General features: G+C 44.2%; 1 protein-coding gene across 1 annotated transcript in view; it reads right to left on the bottom strand.

Moving 5' to 3' along the window:
• LOC309559517 (RAC-beta serine/threonine-protein kinase A) overlaps positions 1-22,500 on the bottom strand; it is a 123,746-nt gene that overhangs the window by 63,178 nt on the left and 38,068 nt on the right. The window contains exon 2 of the mRNA XM_082262797.1: positions 20,052-20,171. Within this exon, the coding sequence (XP_082118923.1) occupies positions 20,052-20,097 (46 nt within the window). The 5' untranslated portion in view covers positions 20,098-20,171. The remainder of the gene's footprint in view (positions 1-20,051; positions 20,172-22,500) is intronic.

The following is a 22,500-nucleotide window of genomic DNA, read 5'->3' as shown; positions in this document are numbered from 1 at the left end:
GATATTTCAGTTTTTCTTTTTTAATAAATCTGCAACAATGACAACAATTCTGTGTTTTTCTGTCAGTATGGGGTGCTATGTGTACATTCAAGAGGAAGAAGAATGAACTTAAATGATTTTAGCAAATGGCTGCAATATAACAAAGAATGAAAAATTTAAGGGGGTCTGAATACTTTCCGTACCCACTGTGTATATATATATATATATATATATATATATATATATATATATATATATATATATATATATATATATATATATATATACACACACACACACACACACATACACATCTATATCTTTTCCTTCTCAGTTTTCACACCACGCTGATACAGAATATTCACATTGAATCCTACATATACACCGGCAGCGCCAATCACTTCCTCTTCTCTTTATATATCCATTGTGAACATGTTACTGAATGTATTAAAAAGCCTATTATGTTTTTAGTGCATTTTTAATGCATAACTTTTGACTATAATATAACGTGTTTTTCAAAAGAAGAGTGCTAATGAAGAAGCGAGCAAGACCACGCTGTACTGTCAAGTGCTTCAAAGATTGGAAACCATTTCTCCTGCTGTTTTAGGGTGTTGAACACAGTTTTTAGTTGTGATAAGGAGTACTAATGTACAGCTCCAGGCAAACATCAGGGCTTTCCAGAAAAAATAATTCGTCAGAACATTAACAAAAGTGTTGTGCTTTACAGGTGTGCTTTCCACTTTGGAACTCAAAGCAAAACCGCCCCATTCATTTTAATGACAGAAGGAGGCAGAACCTGGGCACAACAGCTCCACCTATCTCTGCATGTATTCTACAGAGAACACTGCAGGCGCTACATTGTGCTTCTGGGATTTTAGTGAATGCAATGTAAAATGAAGATGTGTAGTAATCGCTGCTCTAGGATAAATAGAATCCTTAACCATATGCCCACTGGGCACTTCTACCCCCTTCCTTACAAGGCCAATTTTATGCTTTCAGTGCTGTCGCATTTTGAATGACAATTGCATGGTCATGCAACACTGTACCTATATGAAGTTATCAGTTTTATTTTTTTTTACACAAATAGAACTCACTTTTGGTGGTATTTATTCACCACTGGGTTTTTATCTTTTGCTGAAAAAATGAAGATTGAAAGCTTTGAAAAAGAGAAAACTAATTTTTTCATAGTTTATTTTGCAAACAGGTAATTCTCCTTCACTGATTTGCACTGATGAGGTGGCACTGAAGGGGCAGCACCAGAGGGGAAGGAATGAAAGAAAAGGCACTGATGAGGCAGCTCTGATCTGGCGACATTGATGAGGATACCCTGGTGGGCACTGATTGGCAGAAGTCGATTATCGGCTCTTTTCCCCTCTCCTCCACACACTGACAGCGTGAGAAGGAGCCATGAAGAGAGGCAGCAACTGGCTTCTGTTGACATTGTGATCAGCTGTGATAGGACACCGCTGATCACATGGTAAAGAGCCACTAATCCATAGGATACTGCGAACACAGAGCGCGCTGCCTGCGCCCAGTAGCGGGTACGTGATCATAGGATGGCCTCAAAGAAATGGACGACCACACTGTTGCCTTCATTTGGCTATAGTGCGGTTGGTAGGTAATGAGTAAAGCCCCGTACACACGTACCGATTGTCGGCCGTAAATATTCGGCTGCCGACCGATTGTAGGCTTGTTAGTATGATGCTTCCAACAGCGCATTTTCGGCTGAACAGAATCTGTTGTGCAGACTTTAAAATATTTGTTGGCCGTCACCAGAAAGGCCGATTGTTCGCCAGTCCGTACAGAATTCTGCCGACAAACAGCAGATTAGCAAGACTGGGCATGCTCAGAAAAGAGAAAACACGGAAAGTTAACCATCACATGACATCACTTCTGCAGTCGGCTGTTGTTGGCCGACAAAATTCGTGTGCAGTCTTTAGCACTTTTCAGCCGACAGGACAGCACCGGACAAAAGACGGCCGATCGTCCGGCCGACATTCGGTACGTGTGTACGGGGCTTAACTCTGCTTTTGTTGAGGGGAAAAAAAACACCTCCCTCTGGATGATCTATGTACATTGCAAGGATTTTTACCAAACTGTTGCAGATTTCGCTTTTGTGAATTCTTTAGAAATCGTGATCTGTGTCCATGTGCTGAGTGAATTTGTACAGGACTGATTTTAGAATTAGCAGTCATCTGCTGCGCTTGCAGGGCTCTAATGACGAAAGTGGCAATGCCTGCACCCCCCCTTTGGTAGTATCTCGCAAAAAATTGCATTTTGGTTGCAGGGATGCCGAAAATGTGACTTGCATCTTGGTGCAGAATTCTGGGAGAATCAGGGAGCCAATCACACAAACATGACTCATGACTGGTGATTTCTGGGGGGGGGGCGGGCGTTCTGTACACCAACTGTGTACACAACGCCTCTAGGTTTCCATATTGCATTGCATTTTACTACAGCACTGCAGATTGGAAATGAAAGGTAATTTTTAGTACCATTCAATAACATTATGTCTTGTGTAGCAATTGTATATGCTATGTTTTTTTACAATTTTGCTTTTTTTTGTTCCCCCCCACACAAAAGTGGGCTTACCCTTTAAAGTATGCAGCATCTTTGCAAGTCGTTTGTTTGCTTGCTCAGCAGGTGTTGGAAAATTATTTTTTTTTTTTTCATGTAAAGTGTGCAAGATCCCCATGCGACAAGGTTTACACCCAGTAAATTCAGAGGAAAGCCGATCAATTTGACCAGCTATGCTTTGGCACCCGGTGTTCATTGCCAACCTCTAATGCTTTCCTCAGTCACCATTCACAGGCCACATTTATAGCTTTACTTTACCAACAACCCTTAAACTGTAACCCAGTCTCCCAAAACACAAGCCATTTTGGGGGGGGGGGGGGGGGGGGGTACTGAAGGAATAAGAAAAAAAAACAGTCCAAGTAGGTTTACTCTTTGAGGGAGGGGGGGGGGGGGGGGAGTGGGAGATGGACCTTTCCGAGCTCTAGTCAGAATTTGTATAACCGAGCCCACTAGATTTCGGGGGCTCCCGCGGCACTCTGGCAAGGATCTGAATGGGTGTGACTGCACTAAGAGGCGTCTGCTGCATTGTACTGGGGGCTTTTTACCAACGGTAAAAGTTGCCACAGGTTTGTTTTAAGAATATTCTAAGTAAGATTTTTTTAATTCTGGCCAGGAAACTGCAACTGTGCTTAAAGCAACCCTTTCTTCTGTCAACGTTAACAGAAACTGCTGCCACATGTTAACTGTTCAGCTTATCAATATCTTCATCAATACATAATTGGTTTAGCTCTTGCTGATTATGTAAGGAAAATTTGCAGCAGCAAGGAGGGTGGGCATTAATTCCCACACATTGCACATATGCATCATTGGCAGCTGAGGTTTCTGGGCAGAGATTGCGTCCCCAGCACAATGGACAAGCTGTCAGACTGCTCTCAGTCTATAGTTATGTTCAGGAGCTGGCAGGACAGGCTCTCATGTGACCACTGTGACAGCCAATCACATGTGGTCGTGTCCCTTCCCCTGCCTAAGACAGACCAAGTTAAAGAGCCGCAGAGGGCAGGCAGGATTCAAAGAGGTCTGATTTTTTATTTATTTTTTTATTACTACTGTGTTCTGTCCCCTAGGGGACACAGTACATCTGGTGCCATCTCCCATCGTCCTAGGTGTTATGCAAGGCTGGCCATACTCTATAATCACATTGCACAATCTCTTCCTTACCAAAACGACATAATAGGGCGACATACCCAAACAATATTATACAGGATATAGAGCACCAACAGTTTGCGCAGCGCTTTACAACATGAGGGCAGACAGGGCAGTTATAATACAATTCATTCAATTTGTATCCAATGAAGCAGGCCCTTCCACTACATAGCTGATAGTAGATGTAAAGGAAAAAATTGCAGAACTAGATTGTATATTGTAAAGCAGTAGGCTTTACAAGGTAGGCAGTCAAAAATCTGCATATCAGTGCCGTTTAGTCTTCTGGTTTTGAGGAAAGGACTGATGTCTTTTAAACATCTGAGGAACATTTAACCACTTAAGCCCTGGAAGATTTTACCCCCTTCCTGACCAGGGCCTATTTTGCGATTCGGCACTGCGTGACTTTAACGGACAATTGCGCGGTCGTGCGACGCTCTACCCAAACAAATTTGACGTCCTTTTTTTCCCACAAACAGAGCTTTCTTTTGGTGGTATTTGATCACCTGTGCGATTTTTTGATCATGCGCTATAAACAAAAAAAGAGCGTCAGTTTGGCAAAAATAACATTTTTCAAATTTTTTTATATGAAATTCCCCCCCCCCCCCCAAAAAATCAAAATTTTTTAACATTTTCGGCCAATTTGTTTTATGCTACATAGGTTTGGTAGACCCTCACCAACTAGCGACGTAGTACTACGTCGCTTTGCCTGTGAGGGGCTGACCGCCGCAGTAAATAGTCGTGCGGCGGTCGGCAAGCGGTTAAAGAGTAACTCCACATTTGTTGAGGAAAAAACTTTTCCCTCTGGTTGATGTGTACACTGCAAAAATGTTATACTTTACAGCAGATTCCCGCCTATCTTATTCTGAGGAAATAGCGGTTTGTGTGTGTCCATGTCCTGAGTGAATCTGTATGGGAGGGATTGTATAACCACTTTTCTCTTTGACGCCTGTCCATTTCCATCTGACTGTCATCCGATCTGCTAGAGCAGTGATGGTGAACTGTGGCACCCCAGATGTTTTGGAACTACATTTCCCATGATGCTCAACTACACTGCAGAGTAATTAAAACAAAGGTGACCAGCGCTATGGGTTTTTTTGGGGTGAATGCAGAAGAAAACGGTGTAAGCTGCCAACAACCAAACCCAACAATAATGGGTTGGAAATATAATAGTGCAAGTGGGGTTGTGAACGGCGCTACCGTATTACAAAGATGTAGCAATAATGTGATATGCTGGCGTGAGTAGTGGTGTGAAGTGATACCACTTAATATGTGCCGTGAATAAACAAATTTAATAAATAAATTAATTTGTAAAGTGCAATGTTAAAATGCTTTATAAAAATATTTTATAAAAAATAAAAGATCAGTTAAAATAAATTGTATCTTTAAATATAATAAAGTGCATACATGCTGGTGCAGAAAAGAAACACAAGGCTAAAATGAATAGTGATATTTTATTTCAAAACAATCAAGTGAAGCATAGAGCTAACCTCACTATGAAGCAGGAGTGATGGTGCTCAGTGGAAAGAAAAGAGTGAATTCATAACCGCTCCTAGTAGACGTCTTGTGACGAAACCGGTAGGGCGGAGTCAGCGACGTCTAACGTAATTTCCGGCACCCGGAGCCAGAGCCGTGGAACGCGGAAGCTTCCCGGCCATCCAACACTGATCGCGGACAGCCTTGAACTTCCCTGTGAGTCTCTACATTTTGTTCTGCTATGTTTGGATTTTGTACCTAGGGGTCTCCTTCTTTCTTTCTGAGGACCACATACAGACCCACCAGGAAGCCAGAAAAGGGGCAGCGGAACCCACACAGGGTACCTTCCGGCAACTGAGACACATCAGGTCGTATAGTAGGGTGCGACACCTAGCGGCCGCGCAGGTTGTCGCAACCCAAAACCTTCACATTCATTCATTTATTCTTTGTTTCAGCTATATGTTTAGTATCATTTGCTCATTAGCAGCAGTTATCAATTCACTCTTTTCTTTCCACTGAGCACCATCACTCCTGCTTCATAGTGAGGTTAGCTCTATGCTTCACTTGATTGTTTTGAAATAAAATATCACTATTCATTTTAGCCTTGTGTTTCTTTTCTGCACCAGCACGTATGCACTTTATTATATTTAAAGATACAAGGCATATAACACAATTTATTTTAACTGATCTCTTATTTTTTATAAAATATTTTTATAAAGCATTTTAACATTGCACTTTACAAATTAATTTATTTATTAAATTTGTTTATTCACGGCACATATTAAGTGGTATCACTTCACACCACTACTCACGCCAGCATATCACATTATTGCTACATCTTTGTAATACGGTAGCGCCGTTCACAACCCCACTTGCACTATTATACACTGCAGAGTGCATGAGCATCATGGGAAATGTAGTTTCAAAACATCTGGGGTGCCACGGTTCGCCATCACTGCGCTAGACCATGGGCCGAATCAGGCCCTCCAGAAGCATTTAATGTGGCCCTCACATCTCTCCTGCAGCTGGGGGAAACCTCCTCATTTCTGTCCCCACCTTGTCTAAGCAGTCAGCAGCAGAGAGGAGGGCAAGGCTCCTTCTACAGATCCAGAGGCTCTTTGTGCAGCACCCCCTTGTCCCTGCTTCCCCTGGCCTTATTTAGCAGACTCCGGCAGCTGACACCAGCCCACCTCTGGTCCTCCTACAGACCCTGCACCTTCTTCCCATCTTTGCCCCCAGCTTCTTCCCAGCACAAGGTAAGGGATGTACTGTCATGTAAGACAGGGTAGAGGTCTTTTGACTTCTGATGGTAGGGGGACTCTTGACATCTTATTTAAGGGAGGGGTGTGGTGCTCTGGGCATCTAGTTTGACAGATACAACCAGCCCTTTGAAAGCAACAATGATGCAGATGCAGCACGCAATGAAACCCCTACACTAGACAGATGGTGAACGGATCCCCATCTGCTTGTTTGTGGCTGCCCACATCGGATTGGATGCAGGCGGAAGTAAACGGACACAGGTCCCTTTACATCCGCCTCTCCATAGAGAACAATGGGTGGCCCAATTGAGCCCGACCGAAAAACAGACATGCAGACCCTAACAGCAGCAATGTGCATGAGGCCTTATGGGAAAGCTGCAGTGGTCTGTGAGGGGAATGCATGAGCAAAAAGAACACATTGGCTTGTGCAACCTCCTTTTCATGCTCCTGTGTGTATGTGAAAGCTGCACTGAAACACACTGGCTTATATTTTCACCAGCACAGATTCTGAGCCATTTAAAAGAGGAGATTACTGGGAAAAATATAGAAATTTAGCTAACAGGGCAGAAAGGATCAATAGATACCAGAATGAAAACTAAAGACACTCAGCTGCAGCCTGCATCTATCTGGGCAGTGTAAACCCAAAGACCTTGTGTTTGACAGAAGAGTACCTATCTTTATAAGCAAGTTATTTTTAAACTGAGTGTTAAAAAGAATTTATAGCTTGCTGCTGGCTACTGCAGATGCTGACATGAGCTGTCACTTACTGTTTACTATTGTTTACAGGCAGGAGAGGAAGTGACATGGCCCCTCTGGAGCGTGCAGAAGAGAAGGTGGCAGCAGATAACATCACCATGCATGTTGCAATTAGTACTGCATATGAGTCCAGAGAGGAACAATCAAGATACAGGCCTTTCATCACCAATAATGGATGCCGCCGCCATCATCACACATGAGAGCAGATTCATGATAGGAAATATATTCCAGAGAGGTCCACCATCCTCTCAATCTGTCCTGTTCTCTGACCCATAAAGCTTTTGTAGTTTCCACAACGTAAACGCGGAAAGATTCTGTTTGCGTTTTACCCTCCCCCATACAATACACTACAGAGGGGGTGTAAAGATAGGGCCTTACACAAAAGAGGATAATCCTCTTAATCCATCCCTTTCTTTCTAGGAAGCTCATTAGTGTCAGAGTACAGGGAACTCTGCTATTGTCTGCAGACAAATGAGACTAAAAACAAAAACAACCACTTCTGTGATCAACGCAACACTGAGGCTGGGATCACACAGATGCAGTGCAGAAACCACAGCGATTCTTGTGCAGGTTTCCGTACCACATCAGAATCGCAGGCAGTTCACACAGCGCTCTGCGAACCGCTGCGGGTGTCCATATAAAGTTAATGACGCCCCCAAATCAGTTTGCAGAATGCAGGGCAAACTGTGGAATCAGATTGCAGGTCTGAACACCCATGTAATCCGATTCCAATGCAAGGGGGGAGGGTCCTGCACGTTTTTGGTGCAGGTCCAATGCGAATTGAGCCATATGTAATGTATGGCTTAATTCGCAATGCACTGAATTTGCATATCATGTGTACAGGAATTTGGTGCAATTCCTGTATAAATGACATGTGATGTGGTAGACCACAGTGTAAACCCAGCTTTATGGTTTCTTCATGATTTTCCTGAACCTAAGGGGTTAATCCTCTGCATTGTGTAAAAAGGCTGTTTGATCCTGTCTTCTCTGATCCCCCCCCCCCCCCCCCCCTTGTACAGAGCCTTGGAGGTACTCTGCACATGTTCAGTTTGGTGTGTATTGCTAGAGTTTCTTTTTCTTGGGAGGGTGCATGTGATCAGCACAGGGCCAATCAGCACTGCCCAGACAGAGGGTCAGAGGGCCTGCAGCCTCATAGGACAGCCAGGGGAGAATGAAAACTCCTCCTACAAGCTTTAACCAGGCACTGATAGAAGTCATAAGACTTCTATATACTGCAGGGTCCTGGGTTTAGGATCCAGACTGTAATAGAGGGAAGCGCACGCAGACCTCGGGCAATATCGCTTTATTAAGGGACAAACAGTATAGTTAAAATGCACTCACATTTCCTTCCTTAAGGCACAAGCATATCGGCATGTAAACAGAAGCTCCTCACTCCTCCCGTCCCTCCAGGTTATATCACTCGGGTCTCTTCTCTCGCAGCTACCGCCGCTAAGGCCCCGCTCTCCCTTACTTCCTTCTCCAGGCTCCCCCGCCGGGTCGCTACGTGTCAGTACTAGTGAGCCTGCGCACCAGTCCGCCGTCATACACCGCTGCACGAGTGAGCCAAAGCCTCGGCCGAAGCTGTAAGCAGTATGGGGCTACGGAGTGGAGGGATCCACAGGGGTATACTGCTTCTGCTGGTTGCCACGGACAACGCGTTTCGGAGGCGGAGCCTCCTTCAGGTCCCTCCTGGGTTTAGGAACAGTTTAACACCTATTGAATGTCAGATCATGTTTGCAAGCCATTTATAGTCATTAAAGCAGACCTCCCGTGCCAAACAGAAGGTCCGCCTATTTGTGAGACGCTATTCCCAGTTCCCCCATAACCCCCCCCCCTTACAAAGCCTGGGGGAAAAAAATAAATAAAACTTACCTCTGGCCAGACAGAGTAGGGTGCTCAAAACCTTGCAAGAATCCATGTAAGCCCACTGCGAAAAGTCATTCTCACGGGATTTTAAGCGCCTGGCTATCCCAGGAGGTAGCAGGAGGAAATGGTGTCACCACCCATGCCTTCCATAGAAGGCAGGGACAGAGGGTTTTGTTTTTTCCCCTTGGGTGACCTGTTGATTTACAAGTGACATTAAAACGCCACTTGTGTTAGGGGGATATTGCGCTTGCAAAAAGGGAGACCGACTGTTTTTTTTCTGCCCGAGTCATTCAATTTGTTGGATTGGCGGATTCCTGTGAATCCCGTGTATGGCTTCCCACTTTTTGGCTAAGCCCACACACATGTACTGTCTGCCTATCTGATAAAATTTATCCTTACATGCCCCAGATGGGTGGACTCCGCCAGCAGATCCAACTGCTCAGCAGGGGATCTCTCCACTGATCCGCACTGAGCAGGTGGCTGACAGGACCTGCATCAGTGGAGCAGGCACAACCCGCTCTCTTCTCTGTGCGCCATCCTACAGTCATGTTTTTAGCAGACAGGATCAGATCTTATGCGCTGCTCCATATGGTCGGGTCTGATCAGGTTCGCCTGAAAAACGGACATGGGGACATGATCAGTCCGCTCGTGTGAAAGGGGCCTTAGTAGACAAGAGATGGCAGCGCTTAAGTTTCAAAATTTTTGTCAAGCCCTTAGTTAAAAAAAAAAAAAAACACACCCCCACTTAGTGAAACTAGGATAAGAGGGACACAGGGAAGTGCTTTCTGAGAAGTAAAAAAGGTAAAAGCCTGAACTCTGACAGAGCTGGCTTATACACGGATTGCATTTCAGCGGGTTCCTGATAAAGTGGCCAAAATTTGTTTAGTGGGTGGCCCTGCTGACCCCCCTGTCATCCAATATCACTCAACAGGGAAAAAAAAAAAAATGAAAAAAGGACATGAACAGCTGCCTCCAATCAAATTCAGCCACCAATGCCAGTTGTCAGACTAGAATGGCCACAGTGGAAGATTCGTCCATCCACACTGTATAGGGTAAACAGAAAAAAAAAATAAAAACGTGTTCTTGCCAGCCTAAGGCACTACTTGCCTTTTTAGGAGATTAAAATGGATGATGGGAAACCTGTGATTTGCCTGTTCAGGGCAAATGAACAAGTACGTTTTACCAGCAGCCTCTACATCAGTTTATGTTTGCCTTCCCTTTGCAAGTGGCCCCCCAGAAGCAAAAGGAAAATACCCAGAATTTCCAGTATGTGCAACATGTGATGAACTTCCCTTCCTCCCTCTGGAGTTGGTGCTTGGCAATGGGCTGCTCAGGCACCACGTGGCAGGGAGGGAATCCTGCACTGTGTGTCTGGTGACTTACACGGGGGGGGGGGGGGGGGGGTAACTCTTTACTCCCAGGGGTTGAACGGAGTGGTGCAGGACACCAGTATAAGCTGCTGGTGGGTCCAACATTAAAATCTGTTGCTTTGTTCTGAATGAGCAAAACGCACTTTAAAAAAGGAATAAGTGAGTGCAGGACATCTATAAATCCGTGAGTGTGCGTGCCAAATACACAGATGTAGTGGGGGGAGAGCAGGGGGGGGGGGGGGTTCACACCATCTAACTGTAAAGCATCAGATCGCCACATGTATGACTTGTTTTACTCTTAACCACCAATTCAATTCTCTTTCATTAGTCCGTGGTAGATTTAAAATTAAAAAAAAGGAAGCAATGGTTGCTAGGAGCTATACGATGGTTTCAGACACCCTGAACAGGAGGCCCTATGCTACAATGCAGTTGTCGCCCTGTAAAGGCGGTGGGGGAATTCAGGGGCCTCTGGAGTAAGGTGGTGTGTTTTTGATTAGGATTGCGCTTATGGCATTTTAGGAATGTGGAGAGGTCAGCCAGGGTTATAGAAAATCACAGGATGCCCTGGAGCACAGAATATAGAGGGCGATCTTCTATTCATTGGCTGCTGACAAAGACCACGGCCACCGCACACAGCATGCCATGTTCACAAGGATTCCTTTTTCTAGCTTACAATTTAGACATGCAATTAACTTTAAAGCTGCAATTTATTCTTCTAAAAGTAAAATGGCCGATTCTTTTAGCTCACACGTCGGTATTACACTGTGTCAGCAGCACCTGTTACACATTTCACGGAAATGCCCTTAGTAATAGAGAGAAGCAGGCTACCCACAGAAATTAGATTTTCATTGCAATATTCAACATGATATGCGGGAAAGCCATTGTTTGCTTACTGGAAAAAAAATCAGCTGGACATTTTCTGGTCTTGGACCACATTCTCACGAGTTTTTTTCCTCAGATAAATAATTACCTAGCTGGATGCAGCATCAGTCTGATGGTGCATCTGTCCCCTGCCGGCTCTACAACGGAGAACCAAGCAATCAAACACCGCCGATCGCTCAGTTCCCAGAGCTCCCTGAGCAGAGAGCTGGTGACTGTCAGCAGCTCTCTGCTCAACCCCCGCTCACAGGAGCACTGGGCTGGGGAGGGGGGCTGGAGCGGCCACAGCTCAGGCTCTCTGCTACTTGCTGAGATGGGTGCAAGTCCAGGCATGTGGGCAGATCCCAACTTCATCAGGTGTATCTTTAAGTAGGTCTTTGTGAACAAAGCCTTGCCCCCCTATTTTTATACTTTGACTACACGATACCATGGGGGGACAATTCTCAATTATGGCGATTCTAAACAGGCGCAGCAAGATGGATTGTGTGAAAGATAACAAGGATACAGCTGGAGTCATAAATTTCTTCCTCAGCTGCTCTAAACTAGCACTGCAACAGAATAGGAACTGACCCCGGCCCCTGACCACTTAACTGTGCGTCTTTTTTGCCGTGAAAATCTGTCGTAGATCTATGAAAACTGCTGCTGGTGGTATATTATATATATATATATATATATATATATATATATATATATATATATATATACACACACACACACACACACACACACACACATATACACACACATACATACATATAAAACACATATGTGTATGTATGAATAATGGTAGTGGGCTCAAATGTGTGCCACGGGCGGCTTTCTCCCAATGTGATTATACACAGTGGGCAGCGAGGATGCACGCCGGCACTCGCTGATCATTCGGCACAGAGGGAGAACAACGATCTGCCTATGTAAACATGGCAGATTGTCCTGTCAATAGGGAAGGCATGAATATGGTGTTCCTGCAAAGCAGAGACATGGATCCATGCCTTCCCAGAGTAAAAGCACCTCCCACACAGTACACAAACACTGGTTAGGCACACAGTTAATCTTTTGATCAACCCTGCTGTTAACCCCTTCCCAGCCAGTGTCATTAGTACAGTGACAGAACATTTTTTTAGCACTGATCACTGTATTAGTGTCACCAGTCCCCCAAAAAGTGTCAGCGCCAGGGTGTCCGCCGCAATATCACAGTCCCGCTATAAGTCGCTGATCGTTGCCATTACTAGTAAAAATAATAAAAAATAAAAATATCCCATAGTCTGTAGATGCTATAACAAACCATTGAAAAATATGTAGCAGAATATGTACTGGGCAAAATTGATGAATTATTTTTTCCAATTTTTTTTAATTGGATAGGTTTTATAGCAGAAAGTTAAAAATAAATGTCGCTCTTTTTTTGTTCATAGCGCAAAAAAGAAAAAAACAGGTCATCAAATACTACCAGAAGAAAGCTCTATTTGGAGGGGGGGGGGACGACAGAAATGTTATTTGGGTACATCGTCACACGACCGTGCAATTGTCAGGTAAAGTAACGCAGTGCCGTATCGCAAATGGCCTGGTCAGGAAGGTGAGTAAATGTTCTGGAGGTCAAGTGGTAAACTACTGGAATATTCCCCACTACACATGAAAATTCTGACTGAACAATCCAACTGTCACAGAAAACAGAAAGCAGGTTTAGATTTGTAAGTAGACATTTCAATTCGCGAGCGGACCCACCTTCCTGTGTCTCCCCTGCTCTAATAAAACACAAGTTTGTTAGATTTAGGCCTCATGCACACTGTTGCTGTTAAACGCACGTCTGAGTTTAGGCATTTTTTTCTGCCCTTGAACTCCCCTAATGTTATCCTATGTGTCCATGCATATTTTTCATATCAGTTTAGTAGCAGGGGGGTTTAGAGGATGTTTTCCGAATGGCTTAAAATAGCATTCTTGTATAAATAGCTTTCAGGAGAGGGAATGTGGACCAAAAGAAACGATGAACGCTGTTAAACATGCCTAAACTCTAGGCGCATTTAGCACTTTAGCTTTTATTTTATATATTTCAATGGCCCAAATGGATTAAAACTGGTTGAAGCTTAGGCGAATTTCTAACGCTGATTTCCTCCTACATCCTCCATATCCACATCCATCCCACACATACATACATACATACATACATACATACACACACACACACACACACACACACAAATATACATACATATATACATATGCTCCAGCTTTAGAAATACATGGGTATGCTCCCCCAAATTTTTTGCTTGTTTATTATATATATATATATATATATATATATATATATATATATATATATACATACATACAGCCCCCCACTGCAATGGGCTTTTTTCCATGAGGCTGCATATATGTGTATCTCCCTTTGTGCCGGGAACCCGCCCAGCACAGAGACAGGGGTCTCACAGAGAGCCTCGATCCCCGTACCAACGCTCAGGACCTGGATCTCCCGATTTCAGGTCACCTCTGATTGGTAATATGTCACTGTGAAGCCTGCCTGTGTTTTTCTCTCTGAATGGAGAGGAAAGATACAAAATCTCTTTCCTGGCAGAGAAAAAAAAAAAAATTTATATATATTATATATATATATATATATATATATATATATATATATATATATATATATATATATATATATATATATATATATATATATATTACTTAGATCAAGGTTTGAGGAGCAAGTAAGGGGCCAGTATATTTCAAGCAGGATATTTATTTTTTAATTAGCATCTGAGTGTTTTAGCAAAATGCGTACTATTGCTCCAGGACGGGTGCAAACTGACATACATCTGTGGTATCACAGCGATCGTCGGGTGCAGGAGAATGTATTTTGGATTGTTCTTTGATAGTGGTAGCAAGAAATATACAGCTACATTTTACTTTTTTTTTTTTCTATAAACTATTTTGGGCCAGTTTTCCTTTGATAATTAAAAAAAATAAATAAATCAGGAGATATCCATAACCATTTACCACCAAATAAAAGGCCAAATTTAGGCCAATCTAACCCTGCACCTAAAGCTGGACATACTCTAAAAATTTTCTAAAATTTGTACAAAAATTTGTATGAAGATTCATACATAAATTCTCAGTACAACGGCTTGATGAATAGAACTGGAAATTTCCATTGCTTTTAACATTCAATTTTGTATTACATGGAATTTCCCAAGCAAATACCACAAAATGTGCATTTGAGAAAATTTTCCATTCTGCTCCTTCAAATGGGATCGCCATTATGATCACATTAAAATGAACATCGATTTAAGGCTCCATGTACACGGGACGTTGTTAAAAGTCCCTTTGAATGCTGGAATGTTTAGGACGTTTGAAACATCCGTTCGGTCGCGTTTGTACCCCCGTTTAGCGGGCGTTTGCATTTAGAACCGTTCCTAGAGGTCAAAAAAATGATTCCCCTTTAAAATGGAAAAACGCGAACGCTAAACGCGGGTCATCGCGTTCGGTCGCATTTTTGCGTTTGAAACGCCGGGAAACACACGTTCGAACGCAAATAATTGCGTTCTAAAAAAAGTCCCTGAACGCAACTGCCTGCAAATGACTGTAAACGACCCTGTGTACATGGACAGATAAGATAAAATGTAGATGGGTTCAGGGGCTTCTAAAAAAAAACGCCCAACTGCTCCTAAACGGCCATTTCCAGCGTCCCGTGTACATGGACCCTTACCCCACTGACAATTAGTAAAAACAAATGAATGTTCTTACAATAAAAATTTTCATTTAAAAATCTAATTCTATATACCCAGCTTTAGATTCATTGTTTGCTGGAGCCAAGTCCTGTCCCCAGCAATTGACACCGATAACACACAGTTTAAACCGGTAGTATACTCTTTTTTTACTTTTACCTACAGGTAAGCCTATAATAAGGCTTACCTGTAGGTACAATGAATATCTCCTAAACCTGCACGGTTTAGGAGATATTTGCCCTGCATGCAGCCGCTAAAGCCAGCACGCATGCACTCTGAAGGTCTGGCGGACCTTCAGAGCTCCTTGCCGGGAACTTGCCGGAAAGTGACGTCATGGCGGCTCACAGCGCCGGAGCCGCCGAACCAGGAAGAGACGCAGAGGGAGCATGTCAGAGGGAGCATGTCAGCTCCCAGAGGGGTGTCCGGGGGTCCGTGTCGGTGTTTCATTTTAATAACCACTTAAGCCCCGGAAGATTTTACCCCCTTCCTGAGCAGGGCCTATTTTGCAATTCAGCACTGCGTGATTTTAACGGACAATTGCGCGGTTGTGCGACGCTGTACCTTAACGAATTTGATGTCCTTTTTTTCCCCACAAACAGAGCTTTCTTTTGGTGGTATTTGATCACCTGTGCGATTTTTTGATCATGCGCTATAAACAAAAAAAAAGAGCGTAAATTTTGCAAAAATAACAATATTTTTCACATTTTTTTATATGAAATTCCCCCAAAAAAATGTAAAAATCAAATTTTAACATTTTCGGCCAATTTGTTTTATGCTACATATGTTTGGTAAAAAAAAAAAAAAAACGCAAAAAGCGTATTTTGATTGGTTTGCGCAAAAGTTATCGCGTTTACTAACAAAAGGGAAAGATTTTTGTCATTTTTTTTAACGTGTAATGGCAGCGATCTGCGATTTTTTTTGCGGTACTGCGACATTGCGGCGGACAGGTCGGACCCTTGACTGACATTTTTGACACTTTTGGGGTTACCAGTGACATTTCTACAGTAATCAGTGCTATACATATGCACTGTTACTGTAAAGTTAACTTTTTTTTGAGAGGGAGGGGCTGTGTGTGTCCCTAGGGGCGTGATTCTAACTGTGATTGGCTGTGGCTTGAGCTGTAGGAACAGTGATCAACACTGTTTCTACACAGGGGAGAATGACAGACAGCTTGTTTACATTAGCCGCCTGCCTTTCTCCCTCTCCACCGACGATCGCCGAGTGACCGGCGGACATCGGGTCCGCCAGTCACTCACAGGGGTCCGTGACCACGCAGGAGCGTGCGCTCACTTCCTAGACCCTCACAGGCTAGAGACGTAGATCTACGTCACTCTGCCTGTGAGGGGCTGACTGCTGACGTAAATAGTCGTGCAGCAATCGGCAAGTGGTTAAGGTAAGTATTTCATAATGAGCTAGTATGCGATGCATACTAGCTCATTATGCCTTTGTTTTGCAGGGTTTTTTTTTTTTCTGGAAGTATACAACCACTTTAAATGTCATGATGAATCAACTATATATAATGTTGCAACGTAACAAACTAAATGTTACATAACATTCCACAAACATTATCTAATTGTCATGAGTGCAAGTAGAAGTGACTTCTTTAGAAAAGGGAAAAAAGAAAAAAACTGCAAAATTTCTTTAAAAATGTAACCGGGTCTACTTTTCAGAAGCACATTCAGTGCGTTTTTAATACGCATTTTTGACACTTTTAAATCAGTTTAGCAATTTTTTTTGTTGTTGAAATCTATTGAACCAAAACCACAACCTGCTGCAGGCAAAAAAAGTCCCTGACCCTTTCCAAAACACGTTATCGGTTAAAAACGCACAGATGTGAACGTGGCCCATAGGAAATCATAAAAAACGGACTGTAGTGCGTTTCTGCTAATCTGAAAAGTCTGCTAAATGTCAACATGATCAATGTAGATATCTAGTAATATCAGACATGTTGTCATATCCGATATAGGTTATACACACTATATTGTCAAAGTTATTGGGACACGTGCCTTTGCACACACGTTAACTTTAAATGACATCCCAGTCTTAGTCTGTAGGGTTCAATATTGAGTTGGCCCACCCTTTGCAGCTATAACAGCTTCAACTCTTCTGGGAAGGCTGTCCACAAGGTTTAGGAGTGTGTCTATGAGAATGTTTGACCATTCTTCCAGAAGCGCATTTGTGAGGTCAGGCACTGATGTTGGACGAGAAGGCCTGGCTCACAGTCTGCACTCTTATTCATCCCAAAGGTGTTCTATCGGGTTGAGGTAAGGACTGTGCAGGCCAGTCAAGTTCCTCCACCCCAACTTGCTCATCCATGTCTTTTTGGACCTTGCTTTGTGCACTGGTGTGCAGTCATGTTGGAACAGGAAGGGGCCATCCCAAAACTGTTCGAAGCAGGAAATTGTCCAAAATGTCTTGGTATGCTGATGCTTAAGAGTTCCCTTCACTGAAAATAAGGGGCCAAACCCAACCCCTGAAAAACAAACCAGCGCAATAACCCCTCCCCCCCCCCCCACCACCAAATGATTTGGAAGCCGATGACCAAATTCTGTTTACTTCTGTGATCAGCTGTCATTAGCTGACAGCTGATAACATGGTAAAAGGCCACTGTGATTGGCCCTTTAGCCTGTTCTGTGATCAGTCAAGTCTGAAGGACTTAATGATCACAGAGCGCGTTGCCTGTGCACCACAGGGGGCACGTAAGCAGTACGATCAAAAGAGGACGACGACTGATGCCTTCCAAGTACTGGAAGCCCACACTGTAGCCATCTTTCGGCTATAGCAAGCGCAGAAAGTGGTTAAGAACCCCAAAAGGCTTGCTCCAGGCACTTCCTATTGGGTGAATAGAACATCCATTGCAATGACTGGCCAACAGGATGGTGTGGAAGAGGGACAAAATCAGGAGAAAATTCTCAGCTCAATTCACCAACCAATTAAGTTGTCTAACAGTATGTGTTAAAAACAGGGGTTTAGTTAGCACACATTTGCAAACGCAAATGTAAGCTGAAGGGTCACTTCACAGCACCCTGTGTTACTTAAAGTCTTAACTCCTGTAAAATTAATGAGAGTCTCCACAGTGGAAGCACATGCAATCTAATGGATAGATAGGGGGCAGGTGAGCCTGGAGGTAGCCCAACCCTCCTTGAAGGCACTTGGGGGCACAGTGGACGCCCAGCTCATAGCACAATGGCAGCAAAGGCATCCAATGTGTCCACTGACCAGTATGCATCAAACAAAATGGCCCCTGCCCCACCTATAACTGGCCTTCATAGCAAAGAGCACATGAAAGGGCAACGCATGCAAGACTAAATCAGGAAAAAAATTCCCAGCTCAATTCATCAGTTTGCTTACCAACCGAAGTAACCCAACAGCATGCGTTAAAAACATTGAGCTGAATTTGTTTCCTGATTTTATCTCACGTGCATTGTTTGTTGTTGATGTACACTGGTGAGTGGACACACTGGATGCCTTTGCTGCCATTTTGCTATGAGCTGGATGTCCACAGTGCCCCCAAGTGCCTTCAAGGAGGGTTGGGCTACCTCCAGGCTCACCTGCCCTCTTATCTATTTTAGTGTATGTGCTTCCACTGTGGAGACTCTCCTTAATTTACAGGAGTTAGTAGTGCAGGTAACACAGGGTGCCGTGAAGTGGCCCTGCAGCTTACACATGCGTTGACAAATGTGTAATGTGTGCTAACTAAACCACCAATGACTCCTGCTGCTGTTCAAGACCCTGTGTGAAGAGGGTAGAAGAGATGCAGCCATGCAAAGCACCTGATCTCTTCTCCCCTCTCTTCCCCTTCACAAAGGGAAGGGGGGAGGACAGAAATATAAAATGTTTTTTACTCTAATGCAAGGAATGCATTAAGGTAAAAAATGTTTTTAGCTTTAACTGTAAAGAACCCTTTCCATACTAAACGAAAGATTATCTTTTTAGGCAAATTGTTGAGATGACCAGAAAACACTTTTCAGAACAGTGAGATTGTGCCTGTATTGACTATGGTAAGCTTTAGACCTCTTTATTGCACGCTAAGCCATCTTTCATTATAACAAGGCCTCTTTTCATTTATACCTTTAAACAGTGCAAACTGTAATCTGTATGGAAGATGTGGAAAGCAGAATGCCACCCTAAACCTAACTAGCTGACTAATCTGTGTATAAAGATGATATACTTACCTATTTTCAGCTTCTCCAGCCCTCCTGTGTCAGCCAGTGGTGGCTGCAGGGAAAAGAATGGGGCGCTGACAACGACTGAAGTGGGGTACACACTAGTAGAAAATCTGCCGAAAGTTCCTGTCCGAGGTAAAATCGTACGATTTTCGGCTAGTGCAAACACAACTTTCAGCAGCCGATGCCGACATTCAGGGACAAACACCAAAATTTTTATTGTCCGTCCCCAGATGACCAATTTTCGTTTAATGTGTATGCAGTTCGTCCGCAAAAAATCGGATACGAAAGACCGCGCATGATCTCAAGTTGCCGACGACCCGGAAGTCTAGGAACAAATGTCCCAAAAAAAAAAAATCGGACAAGAAATTTTGTGAACATTAATGCACTGTCAACTAAAAACGGTTATGAACGCTGAGCGAGAGAGAGAAAAATCGGAGTGTGTACGGGCCTTTAGACACAGGAGCCTGTGTGTGACGTCACCACTGGAATACGCAGCCATTGTCAAATGCTCTCTTCCCTGCAGCCACAGCAGGATGACACAGGGATCCTGTAACTGGATTGGATAAAAACATGTAGTTATATACATTTTTCACACAGGCTAGTCAGCGTAGGTGTTAGGAGGGGGGAGGGAACTAGTTAGGTTTAGCCTGGAATTCTACTTGAAAGAAGTAGTACAGCTAAAGCGCATTTGGTTCTGCTTCTCCTGTGGCTCACAGGAGTGCAGTTCGTCTGCTGATGTCTCAGAGCTCTTTTAAATTGTACGCTTGGCATTGGGTTTTGATGCTTAATGCTTTAAGAACAGCCAGATCTTATATTCGATTGTGGACATCCTTACAAAATATCTTTTTTGCATTTACCACTTACCTCTTTTTTGAAGCCAGCCTTCCTTTACCACCATTACTTCATTCATGGTGATAGAAAGACTGAGGCCTAAGTGTGATCAATCAGCTCTCCAAAAAAGTGGGTTAAGACTGTTAAGCGGTTCTGGAAATAAGAAAAAAAAAAAGAAGAAGTGGTTAGCCAACAAAAAAAAGTACCCACAACATTCATCATCACTGTTTCAAAAAGCCATCTTCTAAAATTAATACAGCGTATAACTTACACACTTTGTAAACAAATGGCAATTTCTATATTCTCTATACTGGCAGGTACCTCAACCTTACTTCCGGTCCTACTGCCCCTCACCCAGCTGTACTGGTAGGTACCCAAACCTTACTTGTCCCACTGCTCCTCACCCAGCTGTACTGGCAGGTACCCGAACCTTACTTCTTGTCCTACTGCTCCTCACCCAGCTGTACTGGCAGGTACCTGAACCTTACTTTCTCTCCTACTGCTCCTCACCCAGCTGTACTGGCCGGTACCCAAACCTTACTTCTTGTCCTACGGCTCCTCACCCAGCTGTACTGGCAGGTACCCGAACCTTACTTTCTCTCCTACTGCTCCTCACCCAGCTGTACTGGCAGGTACCCAAACCTTACTTCTTGTCCTACTGCTCCTCACCCAGCTATACTGGCAGGTACCCAAACCTTACTTCTTGCCCTACTGCTCCTCGCCCCGCTATACTGGCAGGTACCTGAACCTTACTTCTTGCCCCTACTGCTCCTCGCCCAGCTGTACTGGCAGGTACCCAAACCTTACTTTCTCTCCTACTGCTCCTCACCCAGCTGTACTGGCAGGTACCTGAACCTTACTTCTTGTCCTACTGCTCCTCGCCCAGCTATACTGGCAGGTACCCAAACCTTACTTCTTGTCCTACTGCTCCTCACCCAGCTGTACTGGCAGGTACCCAAACCTTACTTCTTGTCCTACTGCTCCTCACCCAGCTGTACTGGCAGGTACCCAATCCATACTTCTTGCCCTACTGCTCCTCTTCCAGGGGTACTGGCAGGTATCGGAAACCTTACTTACTGTCCTTCTGCACCTATACAAGATGTACTGCCAGGTACCTGCCCCTACTATTCCTCCACAGTTCCTTCATCATACTCTACTGCTCCACTACCAGCTCTACTGCCATAAAACCTATAAAAAGAGACAGGTTTATGTTGAAGTTCCTTCCCCCTTAATCATCACTTGTTTGCTACTCCACAACTTCCTTCAGCCACAAGAATTAACAAGAAGTAACCCTGTGTAAGCTCCTACTCGCTTCAGACAGAGCTTACACAAGAGAAAAATAATTTATGCCTGCTTGGATATGACTGAGTTAGGCAAAGCAGCAGTATTGTCATATGACAGGAAAGGGAAGGAGTAACAAGCTCCCCCATACCTGGAAGTACTGGGTATTTTCTTCATTGGACGACCAATGTGCCAGGGGTGGGAAAAAAAAAAAAAACGGCAAATAGGAGCTGCCGCCGATGGGAGCATTAACAGCTTTCGGCCCGTGCTATAGGCGAAGTACGGCTACAGCGCGGACTCGAATTTCCGGGAGGCCGTCTTTAAACGGCCTCCCAGTAACAGGCTCCCCACGCATCGGGGAAAATCTGTGTTGGCCGTGTCCCCTGGACACAGCCAATCACAGATCGCGGTAAATGGCCAATCACAGCGGCCATTTACCACGTGATCGGACCGTGCAATGAGAGATGATCTCATATGTAAACATGAGATCATCTCTCATCGCCAGCTCTCTTCCTCACACAGAGACTGCAGTGTGAGGAAGAGGAGAGCCCGATCACCGGTAAGGGGACACAAAGGAATGTAATCAGGGCACTGATCACGAGTGCCCTGATTACAGAAGAGGGGAAAAAATGTCACAACTGCCCACAGTGCCCGCTATCAGTGCCCACAGTCAGTGCCCATAGTGCTGCCAGTCAGTGCCTGCTCATCTAGGCACTGACTAGCAGCACTATGGGCACTGAGTGTGGGCGCTGATCAGTGCCGCCCAGCAGTGCCGCCCAGCAGTGCCGCCTCTCAGTGCCCAGCAGTGCCGCCTCTCAGTGCCCAGCAGTGCCGCCTCTCAGTGCCCAGCAGTGCCGCCTCTCAGTGCCCAGCAGTGCCGCGCAATTGTCAAAGCGTGACAGCGCTGAAAGCTGAAAATTGGCCTGGGCAGGAAGTGCCCAGTAGGCAAGTGGTTAAATAAAATGTGCTTTTCTTTAGAGCTTGATCACAGCAGCAAGTTTAATAATTGTATGACCACTGGTGTGCGCTGGGAGCAAACCAAGCCGGCGCAGTGACCCAAATACATCGAATGGTATGCTTTTTTGTTAGAACTTTATTAAAATATCATAAGTGACATTAAATTCTATTTATATAGCAGAGAATCTCACCATACACTAGTAGATTTTTGAATGAACATATGAAGATTCAAACAAACATCTCA

Source organism: Pelophylax lessonae (genome assembly GCF_965119305.1).
Source record: "Pelophylax lessonae genome assembly, chromosome: 7".
NCBI classification, from domain to species: Eukaryota; Metazoa; Chordata; class Amphibia; order Anura; family Ranidae; genus Pelophylax; species Pelophylax lessonae.
The sequence above is the reverse complement of the archived record's forward strand: the minus strand, read 5'-3'. Positions and strand labels throughout refer to the sequence as shown.